Raw genomic sequence first — 16,687 nt, forward strand, 5'->3', positions numbered from 1 at the left:
TTTTCCACTTAAAGTTCTGCTTCTGGAAATTGCAGCATCAATTTCTATAACACTCCTTGCCTTTTATCTTGTATAGAAAATCATTTGCCCCATTACCTACAGGAAAGGCATGCTCCTTTGTTCTCGGCAGTGATACACCCCAGAAACACTGTGACAATTTGGTGCCTCTTACCATCTGCTGTGCCGTGCACCAACATCAGTGTCTGCTCCTGCAGTGCTTGGATGTTCTGCAGCACACTGGAAAACTGCAAGGAAATCAGAAATTGTGGGGGGACTGATAGATATAACTGGCACTGAGGGAAGCAATACAAAGTCTGTATAATGATGTTATTTTACTTTATATCCTGATTGCATGCATAAAGGCAAGACTGCTGTAGCAATACACCTTAACACACAAATGTCATTGTTGCATCAAGCACCACAAAATAGGAGTATGTTGCCTCTTGTGTTTTCAAATAACCAAATTAATTAACAGATTGATACATGTTTGGTTTGTAAGATGCCTCAGATGTTAATTAATTTTCTAGCCACCTTTAGTGGATAGGTTTTGGGCAAATGGGTCCAAATGTCAGTTCAAACTGCGCTCAATACTTTTGTTTTGAGAGGGAACACATTTTCTCCCATATGATGATATCACCACTGATGTGACATTATTCACAAGTATTTGAGGCTTAACATTTATAGCCAAGAGAGAGGGGACAGTGGTGGTGTGAAACAAAGTGAGTGAGACAAGAGTAGTTTGCCAATGTGTTTGATCCATCTTATTCCTATGGCCCATGGCACCTTGCGTGGACTATGGGTGCAACTTGCAGGTCCTGTCACTGAAGAAGAACACTAATCACAGGAAATGATTGAAATATTTAAAATGTGGGAAATTCACACGTTACACCTCAAAATGGATGATGTGCTCATTAAATGTTTCTCAATTTTGCTCAATTCATTCAACACTAAGTGTCAATTTAATGCCAATTCTGATTAGAACAAGATACAGTTGGGTTTTGTGCTAAATTTAACACAATTGTTAACATAACACAAAGAGTTAAGTATAAATAGATAATTATATTAAATTATTATTATTATTATAATTACAATTATAAGTAAATTTACACCACGATTGATGCGGTCACAAAAATCTGTGAGTTTTGGGGTATGGGAAAGGCCTCAAAAATGCGATTCATTTGGGGGAATAATAATAATAATAATAATAATCCTTCCAGTTTCAATAGGGTTCTTGCAACCTTGTTGCTCGAACCCTAATTAAATTGCTTTATTCTTTGTGCTTTATTATTAATCTGAAAAGCCCTGAGGGGTATCAGTATTTACGGGGAAATAACATAGGTCCCATTTTTAACCCTAACCCAAGGCAGACAAAGAGCCAAGCGAAAGCCACATCACCAAACCTGGGTTTTAGTTTCAACATTGGTTAATTTTGAAACTGCAGCTTACTCATGCATTACAGAAACAACACAGTCTTGAATGTTACTGCTGCAGCCACAACTGTGTTTTGTCACTGCAAATAAATCGTGTTCTGCTGCTTCTGCTCAGGAGGTTCCACCCATAATCATTTAACCTGTAGTGCCTCCAGGAATGAGGTGGATAAACATCAGATTTGTTTTGACCCTACAACATGGTGTGCCTTTAAGGAAAGGATGTAACAATGCTATGAAGACAAATCACAATCTTTTCCAGGCCCTAAAGGAATGAAAGTAAAACATCTTCACACCTTAACACTCCCATTTAAAGACTTTTTGTTGCTAGTGATGTTTTGAGCACACTCTTCCTCAGACTATTGATGAATACAGAGTCACCATCTTGAATATCCACAGTACACTCTGACCAAGTAACATGACATATCACAACAGTTGCCAATAATGAGGATATATTGGCTGCATATTTGTTAAAATAATAATTGTAAGGTGGTATTCACAATGGTGTTTAGAATATGTTTTAACGTTGCTGTCTAAACATGCACCTGGATGATGTTACTCTACAAATGTGTTGTTAAAACAACAATCAGATTGTAGATTGTCTGCCTCTTTGTCCATCACATCCACACTCAGAAGTCTCTCCTATAATTATACACATACATACAGTATATTATGTTGACTTTCACATCTGCAAAGGGGTGGGTCCCTGCACTGCATCTTTAAAAAAACATCAAACTTATTGGAGCTGCCTCCACTGAAACTAAGGTTAATCAGAGCTGGCAATAATAGTAATCATAATAATAAAAAATAAAAAAAAACGTAACAAATAATAATCATACTAGAATAACTAAATGGGTTAATAATTCTAACCCATTTAGAAAAAAAAACATGGGAGCAAACGGTGACACATTGCAGTGTACATATGTCTAAAATCCAAGTCCTATTTAACCTTACGACAAAGGTAACTTCAAAGCAGTTCACATTGTAAGAGTATGGAGTTAACATCTTCCCCTCAGTGTGGAGGTTTGACAGTCTTGATACCTACATACAGTATATCATAATGGCATTTCCTTTACCCTAACCAGGTGTTTTGTGTGTCTCAACCTGTAACCAAACAAAATTTAGTCATTGTACCTAAAATTAACCACATTTACAGTATAACCAGGAAATGTTTGCCATCATTCTCTTTTATCCAAAAAGCACCATAAGCAGTTAAAACAACATCGCACTGATATGCACGTATGTAGACATGTAAATAACTAACATAACTACTGTCTAGTAGACCTTTCACTTTTGCTGTTATCCTTCTGTCACACATCATCCCTGACACTCTTTACGAACCTTATGTCCCACACACAATCTTTAATTTTAAGATTATACTCTTTATATAATGTTTAATGCATAGACACAGACTATGTATATATATATATATATATATACATGAATATGACATGTATGTATAAAGAACCTCAAATACAAAGAATATTTCACCAAACAACCCATTCAAACTGCATTTAAGCTCTAACATTTCTAAGAGCTCACACTTTCATTAAATATTCAGTAAACCAGCTTTGTGCTTCATCAAGCTTTCTTTGCCACAAGAGTAATGTTATCACCTTAGGTATGCACAATTATTACCAACCTCTTACCTGAAAATTACATTAAAAATGATGGAAAACCACAATATCACATTTTTATTTTTAAATTGTTGTTATGTTGTGATGAAACGTGTTACCATAAAAATAACACAGAAAAAAAAAAGGTTTCAGATGCAGTCTGCAGACAGGAAATGCAAAGCAGTGGTGTACTGAGAGCAGTAAATTGCTTGCTTTCGGGCAGCATTTGTTGTTTGGATGCTCACAATGTTTATGGTTGTTTTTTTTCCCCACTGCCTCTCACTGTGTAAAACACCTCTGATAGCTGAACAGCGTGTCTGTGCGGGAGACCCGAGAGAGCCAGACAGCCCCCTTTCTTTGCAGCAGCAGCTTAGAAAAACTCCCGCATGTGATCTGACACACCAGTGCACGCAGTTACCAAAGACAGATGAGTGACAAAAATCCTACAGAGCATGAAACAAACACTGGGAAAGGCAAAGCCTCGCTGCCTCTGACTTTGATAGCAGCAACATTCAGTAACACTGTGAGCTTAAACTGCAGGTGTGTGTCACTGATGTTCCTGCTTTCATAACAGGCATGGCAAGCTGTAAACACGCACCTGGTATCTGTTTTCATCCCGTAATGGCACACCAAGGTATCTCTCGGAGAACGCTGATGCTAGGCAAATGAGAAGTTTTAACAGTGTCAGTGGTCGAGAGTGATTCAATTATGGTTAACTAAACTTAAACAAAGTGTTTTTTGTTGTAGAAACAACTAACACCTATTACAGGTTAATGAGTCAAATCTGGAATCTAAAGCTGTAATCTGTAGATGTGGTCCTGTGTTACCTCAAAGTCAATACTTTATATCTGAGGAAAACAGATTATTTACAGTTAAATGCACATAACAAAGTCTGATATCCATCTGTGTCCATGTTTTTTACATAACGCTGTGTAATACACAGGAGAGTCGTAGAAGTGTTTGTAGGAGAGAGGAGTGTGTGTTGTTGCCTGTTCTGGTGCTCATTACATTTAGTCAAAGTTCTAAAAACCTCTATGGTCAGTTCACAACAGAGAGATGGTACAGCTGATGATCATTGATCATTAAAATGTGACAAAATGAAATAATCTGTTCCCTTGAATATAAACAAGGAGTGTAGAAAAAATACACTACTCAAAAGCATACAACATTGGTCTTGTAATTTTCTGATATTTGACAAACATTATATCATAAGCAACATTAGCTCTACATAAAACAACAACAGACATGTCTGAATTCTGTGACATCAGAGCAGCAATGTGCATTTACTCTGGACTCACCATAGAGTTTCCAGTCTGTCACCGGCGACATTGCACATGAGCATTTGAAGACGCTGTCAGTAGATTTGAGCATCATTAATGTTATGTAGGCGCCGTAACCCTGAGCAAAGCGAACAAACAGACAAACATTAGTTTGACTGAAGTATTCCCAATGTTCTTTTCATTTAACCTTTATATATATCATTGAAACACCAGTCAAACCAATTATACAAAGGCAAGAAGCAATAAAAAAAACAATCTGATAACTGTAATGCAGTGTTCCAATTAAATTCCATAATTCCATAAATACAATTTCAAATCTTACAGGGGAATCAAGGTAAATAACTTTAACTGCTGTGGCATGTTTCATGTTGGTTGGGCAGAGCACAAGAAGGCTTTTTCTCAACTCAAAAGCAGTTGCTATGTAGCTTGCAATTATGAACTATGCATGAATTTCAAGAATAACAATAATATGAGTCTGTAGATTGATATGAAGATACTCTCCTGACACCTGGCAGCTTTTTTAGGAACACCTATGTGTATTAACGCAATTATGCAATCAGCCAGTAATATAAGGTTACCAACTTTGTTTCATTGTACAGTTAGTGTGTATTGCTATGTTTGCTGCTTCACTGTAACATAATAACAGACAAGCACAGCATCTTACCTTTCCAAACACAGCTATCCGCGTCTGATCAATATATGGGAGTTTCATCATGTATCTGGAAACAAAAAAAAACAAAATAAAAACACTTGAAAAGCATCTAAAATTGAAAGTTAAGTGCAATCAGGTCAACATAATTACTCTTGCAGTGTTTTGTTGTTGTGACTCAATTTCGATCTGTTGTTTCAATTATTTTTCATTCCAATATTATTAGGGCTTGAGCACTCACAAAGTGTGTGAGGACCTATTGGAATTCATGGAATTATTTCTTATTATCATTCTTGTTTGTTTGTGTATATTTGTACATACATCAGCATACAACATAGAGGGTGATTCACTCATCTTTCAGTTGTTACATCTGGTGACATAATGTAGCCTAATTATTAAGTGAAGGAATTAACTTTTCTTTTTTTTTCTTTGCATTTGTCACATGAGATTTCAAGGCTGTAAAGTGTGAATGAAACCAGTTTGACTGCATACTCTACTGCTGCAATCTGATCCTGGACATCGACTGTTCCCAGTCTGTGGTGAACCTCGTGCAAGATCCTCTGACCCTGGAAGCCACTGCCCCGACCATCCAGACGAGCCACGATGATGTTGTCAGAACTGACCAGCACAGAGTCCCAGCTGAGAGAGAAGCGGTCACTCACCACCTGACCACCAGGGGCACCATCACTGAAAACAGTAGATAGCATGTTGTTGAGGCAAATTCTTAATAAGTGAGTGAAATTAGAAGACCTGAAAGTGCTGTTGAGACCATTAACATCTGATGCAAAGGTTTATTGATGTAAAACAAGTTAGAAGTAAGGCTTGTTTTCACATAGACTTCCAATTAAATTGTTATTTGGGCACCCAGAGGAGTGGGCCCCTGGTGGCTATTCACTATATAGTTACTTCTGTGTTGCTGGGTTTGATGAAGACACATTCAGTAAGAGTAAATTACAAGATGCTACAAAGATACCTTTCCCTCACAAGTTAATGATTACTCTGCGGGCTATGTTCAAACTGTCAGGTTGTTTTTGTTTTGATTATGAGTGGGCCCGTCACTTTCTCTATTGGTTGAGCAAGATAAATACACTTTCATGTAAGAATAACAAGCAAAATGTGTCAGTGTACATTTGTGCTATATTCTACATACACAAGTAGCAGTAACCCATAGTGACGGGCATCAGAAAAGTCTGGTGGGTAGGAGATCTTCAAAGGTAAATCTGTGAAAAGAAAGTAGAGAAGAGTTGGTGTACCTGCAACTGTAGTGATGTGTCTGTGTCACACAGCACACAGTAGCAGAAAAGGAAAACAATACTTTATTCTCACCAAAATGCTCCATCTGAACTACTCTGAAATCAGTCAACTGGATCCTCTTGTACTTCAAGGCAGTCTTCAGATGGGAGTTGTTCTCAAGAATGTAGTAATCTGTAAAAATGAGGGCAATGGGTTTAAAACTGCTGCCTGTAATCTATGGTGGAAGTGTCGCTGCATAAAATTGTCCCATAGCAATACGAGGACGGGATGGAAGGTGCTGGTAAGAGAGATAAGATCTGAGAGCTGCCGTTAAATTTAAAAAAGTTCAGAAATCTGGAATTTTGGGGATACACTGGTGCACATAGGAGAAACTTCTAAATTATGAAATAGATGTGCCTTCAACTAAAGCCATTAACATTCTTTTTATTTTTTTTATTTTACAAAAACAACTTGTTTTTTTAGCTTTGGAAGATAAATACTTTGTCGCCTCACAGACAAGAAATAATGCAAGCTAAATATAATTTGTAATTTTGACAGGAAATGACATAATTTGAGGCTGACTGTCATTCAAAGCGTAACAGTTTGGTCACTGTCATTACTGTTAGACTTAGACGGGAAATACACAGTCACAATTTTTTTTAACATGTAATAAATAATGACTCTGTGATTCTGCCATTTTTTTCACATTCAAGTGATCTGAGTAGCAGCTAAATGAAATGGAATTCATCCAGCATTTCTAATGGAAAACCCAAAATCAATAGACATCTCATTATGAAACCGCTAGAGGCCTTGAGTTCCCAGCTGTGGATGAAGAGTCTGTCCAAATAACCCTGGGCAAATTGCTTGCTTTTCTGTGGCACAGCTGTTAATTTCTCTCTCTCTTGGTGTATGTATGTTATGTGTTATGTGTGCCAGTATTCATTCTAGTGCTAAAGGAACATTTAAAAAGAAGCTTCCAATCTGGCCAAGTCTTCCAGACAGTGATTAAAAAAAAAACAACAACAATATAACTTAGAAAATCAAAGTCAATAAAATGTATATTTTAAATTTTAAATTTTCTACTGTCCATCAATGAAAAATGCAATACAAATACATGATGGATTGGCGGACACTGACAAAGATTTATCGACTCAATTCTAAGACAAACAGAACAGCCAGGACTAATACTGATAATAATAACAAAAAGAAGAAAAATGATAATAATACACTTTTATATTCCCACCATGTCAAGATAAAGACAAAAAGATAAAAAAGATAATCTATGTTGTGATAATCTTTATTATATGTGTTACATCATAAAATGACCACATGTTGGTGAAATACAATTACAGATGCTAGTAGCACTTAATCCACGTTGCCACATAGGCTGCCGCTATAGGTCAGAAGCAGCCAAACGTTACCAAACCTAAAAAGCCTCACTGCTTCTCAGACAATGAAAGTGTCACAAGTGGATATTTAGCATATTGTTTTTCAGTCCATTATTTTCACATTGTCGTCTCCTCTAATCATGTGGTAATTCTCCCATGCTGCTCTGAAGCACATACACTTTTACTTTCAATCCCCATCTGTTGCTGACATGGAACTTAACAAAATAGGTTCCATGTTTATAAAAAATAAAACAGACAGTCATGTATGTATGTGAATATAACACAGTTTAACACTGCATATAAGCAAATCTCCTTATTTCTGTGATTCAATTCAATCACAGTCGAAAATACATTAAGTTGTGATTGCAGGACCTGTTTGAAACGCTAATTTATATATTTATACATATTTTACATATATTCTCTTTAAAAGTTGAATACATTCTAAAGTGGGCAGGGAGAGAAATGATTGATTATAAGACTGCAGAGATACATTTCCATGTTGGAAAAGATGAGCCAGACTCCTGCATTTAACAGGATTGCTGAGTTTCATCTGCAGCTTGTTAAAGTTCTCACATTTTGATATCACAGCTCTCTGTCCTGAGCTCCTCTCTTCAGATGTGCACAGACAGACACACTTAAACTGGAAATGCAAGGCAGAGGCAAAGGTTTAGTGTTCCAAACCGTACCATGGTGGACAGTGCTGCAGTGCACTGCTTGGTGAAAAAGCAGCTTTATATAGGCTGTCTGTACCATCCAGGAGGAAACGGCTTAGGATCAAGAATGCTTTTGCGCCATATCATATTCTAGCTGTTCGGTCTCTCAAGCCAAACACAGACAGCGAGGGAGCGAAGTATTTACTGAACAAGTCAAGTCAACAGTTGTGTACCAGCGGCCAGATATGAAAAGGAAAACTGTATTTACCCATCAGTGCAGAGCAGACTGTGCTGGATAGTGTGAAAACCATGGCCGTCTTGTGTTCACTTCATATCACTGAATTATGGATAACCTGTTAAAGCCACTGATTCCCAATATAACTTTGACTTCCATAGTTTCAGAACTGGAGAAGCCTTTTAAATGAGTGTTGAAACATATTTAAGAAATCTTTAAGTCCAGATGCCACTGATTTAATAATGTTTGGATCATGACCTGGATCAATGTGAATCTACATAGACATTTTAATTGCCCTACTGTTTCTATATTGTGTATTTTCAATATAAGTATGTTTTTTTTTTTTTACGATCATTAGTGTTATTCAAGCTGTGGTAGGCATCTTCTGAACCTCCTCTATAAGCTCTCTTTCCAGTCTGGAAATCTTGTCCAGTGACGGGACAAACCAACCAACTATTGTTTCTTCTATTAAGCAGCTGTGAAGCCCTTTGATAAAAGGTTGCTAATCTAGAATTGATATAATTAGGCTTCAAAAAACTGCAAGAAACTGAAACAGATAAGACATGCAGCAGCTACAGAGTGTCACCTCTAGAATAATCGAATGCACTAGGGCTAGAGAGAGCATCTCAGCTGTTCTAATATCCTCACATGGACTTCCAGCATAATATAGGGTTGAGTTTACACATCTTTCATTGTTTTAAAGCTCTAAATTGCCTGGCAACCAATTATATTGAACCCGCATCGCCTCTTTGCCAGCCCCAGACCTCTTATACCAGTTTCACACTAGATACATAGGTACAGTGTGTGATGGCTGTGCTGTCATTGGTTGCATGTCACCCCTGTTCACCTGCTGTGGAATGTATGTACACTGTCTGCTATGTTTTACATAAGTTTTGCCTTTGCAAAATATGTTCTCAGATATGCACTCATCTACAGTACACATCAGGACTTTTCACAATGCATCAGTAGGCCACACAGATATTTCACAATAAAGCTATGTAGAAAAAAAAGACAATTGAATGTTTTTACTTTGAAACAAACACTTACAGATGTGACAGACGTAGGCTCTGAAACTGTGAAGAAAGATTATTTTCACTGTCTATTTTTGCTGTGAGACACTTGTGTGAAAAGGGGTGAGAGGTCTGTTCCCAAAAAAGGGCATCTTATAGGGCACTGCATTACTTCTCTCCACTAGAAAGGCACTCCTTTAGAAACAATCAGTTTTTTGTAATTTATATTGTCCTTTAGAAGCCACATACTGTATGAATGGCAACCAGTAGGACACTTCCTTATGTTTTTACCACTCTAGAGGGCACTTTAGCATGTGTCATGTGACTCTAGAGCAGGGGTGTCAAACTCATTTTTGTTCAGGGGCCACATACAGCACAATTTGATCTCAAGGGGGCAGGACCAGTAAAAATAGTAAAATAATAGAATAATAACCTATGAACAACAAGAACCCCTTTGTTTTTCTCCTTTGTTTTACATTTACTGAAGGATAATTTTACAAAACATGAAATTTCTTGAGAAATACAAGTGCAATTTCAACAATATCATGCTTAAATTTACTATTTACACAGAACACTGGATCTATAAAGGCACAAACATTTAGTCACGGGTATCTGGAGCATTTGACATTACGTTTAGATTAGTGTGAAATTTTAACAAATTCATCCTGTGGGCCGATTGGACCCTCTGGCGGGCCGGTTCTGGCCCCCAGGCTGTATGTTTGACACTCCTGCTCTAGAGGGTACTTTAGCATGTGTCATGTGACTCAAGAGGGCACTTTAACATGTGGTGTTTTTGACCATTAGGGCACCAGGGGGCTAATACCAACTGCCCCTCCCCCCTTGATGCACACCACTGGTCCTAAGTTTCTATAAATGGGAGGGTTGCATCAGAATGGGCATCTGGCATAAAATCTCTGCCAAATCAAATATGCATCATCATTGGGATAAGACAAGTAAATACATTTTATTTCAATGTTGAGTGTTTCAGGTATGGAGATATTGCCTCTGGTCATCTGTCACATATACAAATGCATCCATTTCAAGGCTGCATCCAAGTTTACTGGAGGGAGAGGTTTAGGACACAGAGTTGTGATCAAAAATTCAACAATCAAATTAGTTTGAAGTGATTATTCTGCATCCTACACATTTGATAAAAAAAGTGTTAGATGTTGTAATGCAGTGAGTGATTTCTCAACATGAGAAAAGGTAAATAAAATCATTTGGATTGGCTCATTTCTGGGGCTTATCAGAATGAGTTTGTGAGTGTCAAAGTCTGTGTTGTCATGGGTCACGGGTCAGGGTTCAGACAAAACAAAACAACAGGCATATTTTGGGCAAAACATCAAGGCTCAAGGCTCAAGGTTCAAAGTATCTTTATTAGCTTCACCTCAGGTGCCTGAGCAGCCAGTGAGTCTGCTATGGTAAGATGGAGAGATGACTTCCCGAAGAAAATAAATTTCAGGTCAAGAGCAACATGAATCAAAACAGGTGTGTAAAGGTGGATGTGTTCCTGAAAATCTGACAGCAGCACCATCAGCTGTGAAAGAAAAATGTGCCAGAAGCTGAACATTGAGCTCACAACATACAGCGAAAATATCAGCTCCACTTTCCTCAATAAGGGTTTACATGACTTGAGAATGGCTGTCACAGAATTTATATATTTTTTTTCTTATAGCACAAATCTGACTCAGTTATCAGAGATCAGACTTCACAACGTTTTGGTCTGCTACTATTAGTTTCTATATCACATGAGGCAATCACAGTGCCATGAATGTGTGCCATGATGTGACTGAAAGACTACACGTTAGTACCCAACCTGACCAAGCACCACAAACTGACTTTGAGAGGAAGAGGGGCTGGGTGTATACTTGCTGTGCTGAGTTGTGAGAAATGGGCAGTTTAGACCGTTAATCCCTCAAAGAGAATTTGAGATATCTTCAACTCTCTGCTTTGTTATTTTGCTTGTTTATGCTTGTTACTTTTGCATGTGCAGAGTGCTCTGTGCTCTCATTGGTCAATGACGCGACATAACTCATCGTAGAAAGCAGACAAATCGGGCATTCCAGAACTAATCATGCTGACCTGAACATTAAATGTAAGCTACACTGAGTTGTGCTGCAGTCAGTGCTTGTTTTTACTAAATACATGTGATAACCTACACTGTCTACCAGTACCACAACACATTCAGTTCAAAATCCTTCTCCTGACTTACGAAGCCCTCCATAGGCCCCCACTTACCTTACTGACCTGCTCCATCACCACACCCCCTCACGAAACCTCCGCTCATCTGATGACAACCTTATCTCAATAACACAAAGGACCAAGCACCGGATCTGAGACTGCGCTGTCTTCACACCATTCAAAACTCTCGTCAAAACCTTCCTCTTTAGAACCACCTTTGTTATAGTGTGTATTTTCTTGTTTTATATGCTTAGGATTTTGCCACATTTACTAGAGTCAGAGTAGTTGTTTCTTTATTTTCTTCACTTGTGCTATCCACTAAATCCACCTGCTGCTACAGTAGGTTAGCTTTTCATTTAGCCTTCATATCAGTGTTGTTGATGTATTCATCTAGCTTTCAACCAGGCAGCAAATAGTAGTAACATTCCTCAGCCAATTCCCCCTTTTCATCCTCCGATCTCATGATAGTAAAGATAACATCATCCTATTCATGCTGTTTCAAAAAAAAAGTTGGGAAGACAGATACGCATGTGGGATATGATGTTAGTAAACACTGGTACCTTTGGGATGAATGTTAACAGCATGCAACCAGGGCAATATCTGCAGTCTTTAGAATTAAATATGCACTACAAGAGTTATATGTCCTATAAAAACCCCTTTGATAACAGCTGCTTGTTGGGAACCATGCTGCTGGAGTTCCAGCAAGAAATTACTTGTTAAATCTTTACACATCATGGCTTCAAGCCTCAGACCAGAACACACGTCTGGTGTGCTTAAGGAGTGTGAAGCTAATTGGTCCCTGAGATGTTTAGGAAGCAGTCAACCAGTGCATCAGTGTTTAGCTACTACTGCTGCTCACACACAGAAGCAACTTCTACATTTTTACGTATTCACCCTCGCACCCCCATGTTTAATACTACTTGAATTGATTGTGTTTTTCCCTGAACGGACGGTGTTGGTGAAAAATGCCTTTTCAAATACATTTATCTGCCTTATGCACTGAGTCATCTTAGAGGTATAATCCAAATAAACCTGCCCTCCCTCTTACAAATTACTTCAGCTGCTAGCTGCAAAAATGTTACACCAATAATCGTGAAGACCTTTTCGGATTGAGCATGTATGAAATATGAGGAATAATTATGCATTATTTCCATGATACCATCATACTTTGCTAAATAACAGGTTTTCTGGCTTATTTTGCGGCTGCATCATCTTGATCAGCAACTGTGCAGCAGTTTTAGATCAGTCTCAGCTTCCTCGTCCTGCAGACAGTCATCAATACATACAACTTTTTCTCCCACAAGACTAAATGGTGTCCTTACTTGAATTGTTGAGGCTGTGTAAAATCACAGTAGGTGCTCCAGGGCCTGAAAGGATGAAAAAAAGAGAAAGAAGCTCATGAGTAATTTAAACATGATCTGGTTTCTCTGTGATCCTGGTTGAAGGATTACTGTAGGTGCACTCAGCACAGATAGTGAAAGATACAGCACATTTAATAATTAGCAAGTAAGATCTTTGGCACTGGTTTTCAAACCCAAACAATAAAACCACACTGGAAATAGTTTTCATATGTCTGACAGACGCCCCTGGCAACAGAATGAGGGGAATGATGGTGCCTAATTGATTTAAAGTGGGCCATTTTTATTTTTTTATTTTATTATAATAATTATTTCATACAATGAATGATAAAGAATTAAATACACATTCATTATTTCCTCGGCTTTGTTAGAGTGGAAATTATTAGATCCAGGCGCTGAATGGACAAGTGAACATTCTGTCAAAATTCTTTTCAGTCGGACAGCACAGCCCTGTAATTACACCCAAGGCGATTGCTCTAAGACAGCAAGGGAAGTTCTGCTTCCTCTAAAATGTCATAAAAAATATGTACTGTTGCAGTTACATTTCATTACTAAAAGTGCACAAGAATGATGACTAGTCTGTTTAGAATCAGCTGTTTATCTTCTCATACATTCCCATATCAGCATGGCACAGTAATTACAGTGGAAGCTCAGTTTCAAATGATCTCTATGAGACAGCACAGAACTGCTTTTTTTCTGACGGTGATGGGACAAATGCGGCAAAATCATCACTTCCAGGGAAGCTCACGGCCTGTCCACACAGAAACGGGTGTCGGTGAATATGCGTAGGATTTTTGGTATTGGGATTATTGGTATTGGGAAAATCTCAAAACGCCGCCATTGCGTTTTTGTGTAGACAACAAATACATTACTTTGGGAAAACAATGATGTCATAGTCCCACCTCTCTCCTGCACTGGCATTCACTGTCCCTTTTTTATTTTTCATTGTTGTCATTATACTCAATGAAAAGTAACTTTTACACCTGAAAAAAGGACTTAGTTCTCATTTTATCTTCTCATTGCTCAAGCAGTTACACGCAAGTAAAACGTACAGCAGAGGTTTTATTTCCACGATTTTGCTTGTCACCATTTATGTATTTAGAAATTGACTCTATGCCAGCTTAAGTTCACACAATATTAAAAAAAGAAGTTTGCCACTTTATCTTTCTTGTAGACAACCTTTTTCAACAGGAAATTTAAGTTTGTTTTTGTTTTGTAAGCCTCTCACTTCCTGCACCAAAGTCCATTGAGAACATTTACAATTTTACATCTCTCGAGATGCAGCTCTTAAGTCCCAACAAATGGAAAAAGAAACTCTCTTTGGAAGGTTTTTGGTTTTGCAAACTTCCAGTTTCAGTCAGAATAAACTGCCTTACAGTGAGACAGAGCAGTGAATGTGGTTTTAAAACAGTGCACACTTAAGCTGACATTGACGTAAAGTCTTCTGTAAAGTGGCTTGAATCTGATTTTCCCGGTGTCTCCGTGGACAGACACATTTTTATTGAAAATATAGCATTTGTGGTTCCTCATAAGACCACAGAAAGAAGCATGAACTATACTGTTACGTGGATGGCAGGATAGCTCAAACACAGAGCTGCAGCTGCAAGGGTTCTCCACTTCCACATAATCCTGCTTGATATTTTACCAATATTGTGACTACTTAATGAGCTTATCTGTTGGTGAAACACTTCAATTGTTTACATGTTCGCATTTGAAAACAGGAAACCAGTCTGAAATGTTTTATGATTGGAATAAAATGGCTTGTGTAGCTTGTGATGAAAACAGGTGTCGGGACAAGCTTGTTGAGGTTATGTGAACTTGGCCCTCAGAAGACAATACACTCTCTCTCCATTATTTTTATTGCTTTTGGGAGAGGGAGCGCTGTTATGATTGTCCAATAAATCACCACACCAAACACAAATGCTTCAGAGCACGACATGATCTCATCATCTCAAAATGAATTGAAATCACAAACAATAACAGAGAGTTAGCATCTATTAAAAAGGCGACCTAATAACTCTACCTAAAAGTAATTATACATAATAGAGTGGCTAATTGTTTTAATTTTATGCCTCTCATTTGGAGGTGATGAGGGAGACATGTAAAACTGAATTAGATCGAGGGTGACAGATTACGACGGGTAAACCCCGACATCTGCCTGATGATGGCGGCTTGACAGTAAACGGCTGACTAAATTATGGACTTCATATTCTTTTATTGCATGAAGAATGGGATGATTATTGCACTATATTGTGGCTAAGCTTCAACCTACAACAATGCAAAATTGGAAATATATTATTCCTATTTTTTCAAAACCACTTGTGGAGGAGTGATTACTCAAACTGAATGAAATTTGCTATTTGGAGAGACGTTAAGAGATATTAAGACTTAATGAGAATTTTTTCTTAGCAGAGGCGTTCCAAGGAACTTTGGGGCCCCAGGCACAAGGAACCAAAGCACAAATCCACTTCAAAGCTATAACCTTTGCTGAGTTTTGTTGTTATTGATAATAATAATAATCCATCCATTTTCTACCACTTTATCCTCCACATGAGTGTCGCAGGTGTGTGTGCGTGTGTGTGTGTGTGTCATAGGGTGACACACATAGGGTGATAGATGGTGTACACCCTTGGCAATTCGCCAGTCCATTGCAGGGCCTAATAATAATAATAGTGATGATAATCTTTATTTACTAAGTACTTTTTGAAACAAGTGATCTAAAGTGATTCACAAGGTTTTATACCAACTACTGTAGTAAGACCATGTGTCAATATCAAAGGCTTCTCTAATGCTGTGTTCTCACCCGAAGATGAGTGTGATAGACATGCGTCTATCGGTCGCCCGGCCAACGTGAAAACTGCGCCTGTGCATTGACTTTGTATGTAAACTTGCCGTGTGAGAAAATTAGCATTTGAACACAGCATAAAATGATGTGTTTTCAGAGTTGATTTCACATATTCTTGCACTTTAGGATCCTCATTGATATTATTATTCTGCCTCTGTTTGACAGAAACACTGAAACATTATTTCTTTGCTTTACCTTTTCTAAAAGACCTGACAAGGGAAGCATTTGTGTGTACAGCAGCAAGAAACATTTATCCCTCAAACTGGGTTCACTTGCAAAATGTTTTATATTGTATAGCACCAAATTACTTACAAAAGATAATCCACTCTGATATCCTTCTTGTAGCTTTATCTGACCCTCACAATCTTACCTGACATAACAGAACAACACATGCTGGTAAATTCCCAGGCCAATGAATTTGGTGTAAAAAGAGAGTTTCAATAAACAAAGACAAAATTAAATGAAGGCATGTTTAATCATCTCTAGCTGGGCACAAAAGGCATGAGTTAGGTTATTTTTTTAAGCTGGTAGAAGCCATGGTGTTAACATGCTTATCCAGTTATTGGCTTTACCTCTAAAAATCTAAATTGTAAACTGTGGGTTTGAAAGCAGTAGGTACAATGTGTTGACCAGCAATGATAATTCCATTGTATCTGTATGTAATTGTAAAAAAGATTAGTGCAGTTAATTAGAACTGATTTGCATGAGATGTTATGGGGCATAGAGGAAATGTATGTCTGAATGTCATCTGGTATATATTCTATGGATGAAGAACATTGCCCAACAGTCACTGTAAGGGTTATGTGTGACAA

General features: G+C 37.9%; 1 protein-coding gene across 2 annotated transcripts in view; it reads right to left on the bottom strand.

The window, feature by feature from the left end:
• The window catches only part of LOC122785266 (inactive dipeptidyl peptidase 10-like), a 280,721-nt gene that overhangs the window by 4,287 nt on the left and 259,747 nt on the right, over positions 1 to 16,687 (bottom strand). For both annotated transcript variants that reach the window (XM_044050998.1, XM_044051006.1), the window contains exons 17-24: positions 12,995 to 13,039; positions 6,299 to 6,397; positions 6,123 to 6,192; positions 5,465 to 5,659; positions 4,988 to 5,042; positions 4,342 to 4,441; positions 3,642 to 3,700; positions 173 to 245 (exon numbers count right to left, since the gene is read on the bottom strand). In XM_044050998.1, the coding sequence (XP_043906933.1) occupies positions 173 to 245; positions 3,642 to 3,700; positions 4,342 to 4,441; positions 4,988 to 5,042; positions 5,465 to 5,659; positions 6,123 to 6,192; positions 6,299 to 6,397; positions 12,995 to 13,039 (696 nt within the window). The remainder of the gene's footprint in view (positions 1 to 172; positions 246 to 3,641; positions 3,701 to 4,341; positions 4,442 to 4,987; positions 5,043 to 5,464; positions 5,660 to 6,122; positions 6,193 to 6,298; positions 6,398 to 12,994; positions 13,040 to 16,687) is intronic.

This window comes from Solea senegalensis, linkage group LG2, assembly GCF_019176455.1.
Source record: "Solea senegalensis isolate Sse05_10M linkage group LG2, IFAPA_SoseM_1, whole genome shotgun sequence".
Lineage (NCBI taxonomy): Eukaryota > Metazoa > Chordata > Actinopteri > Pleuronectiformes > Soleidae > Solea > Solea senegalensis.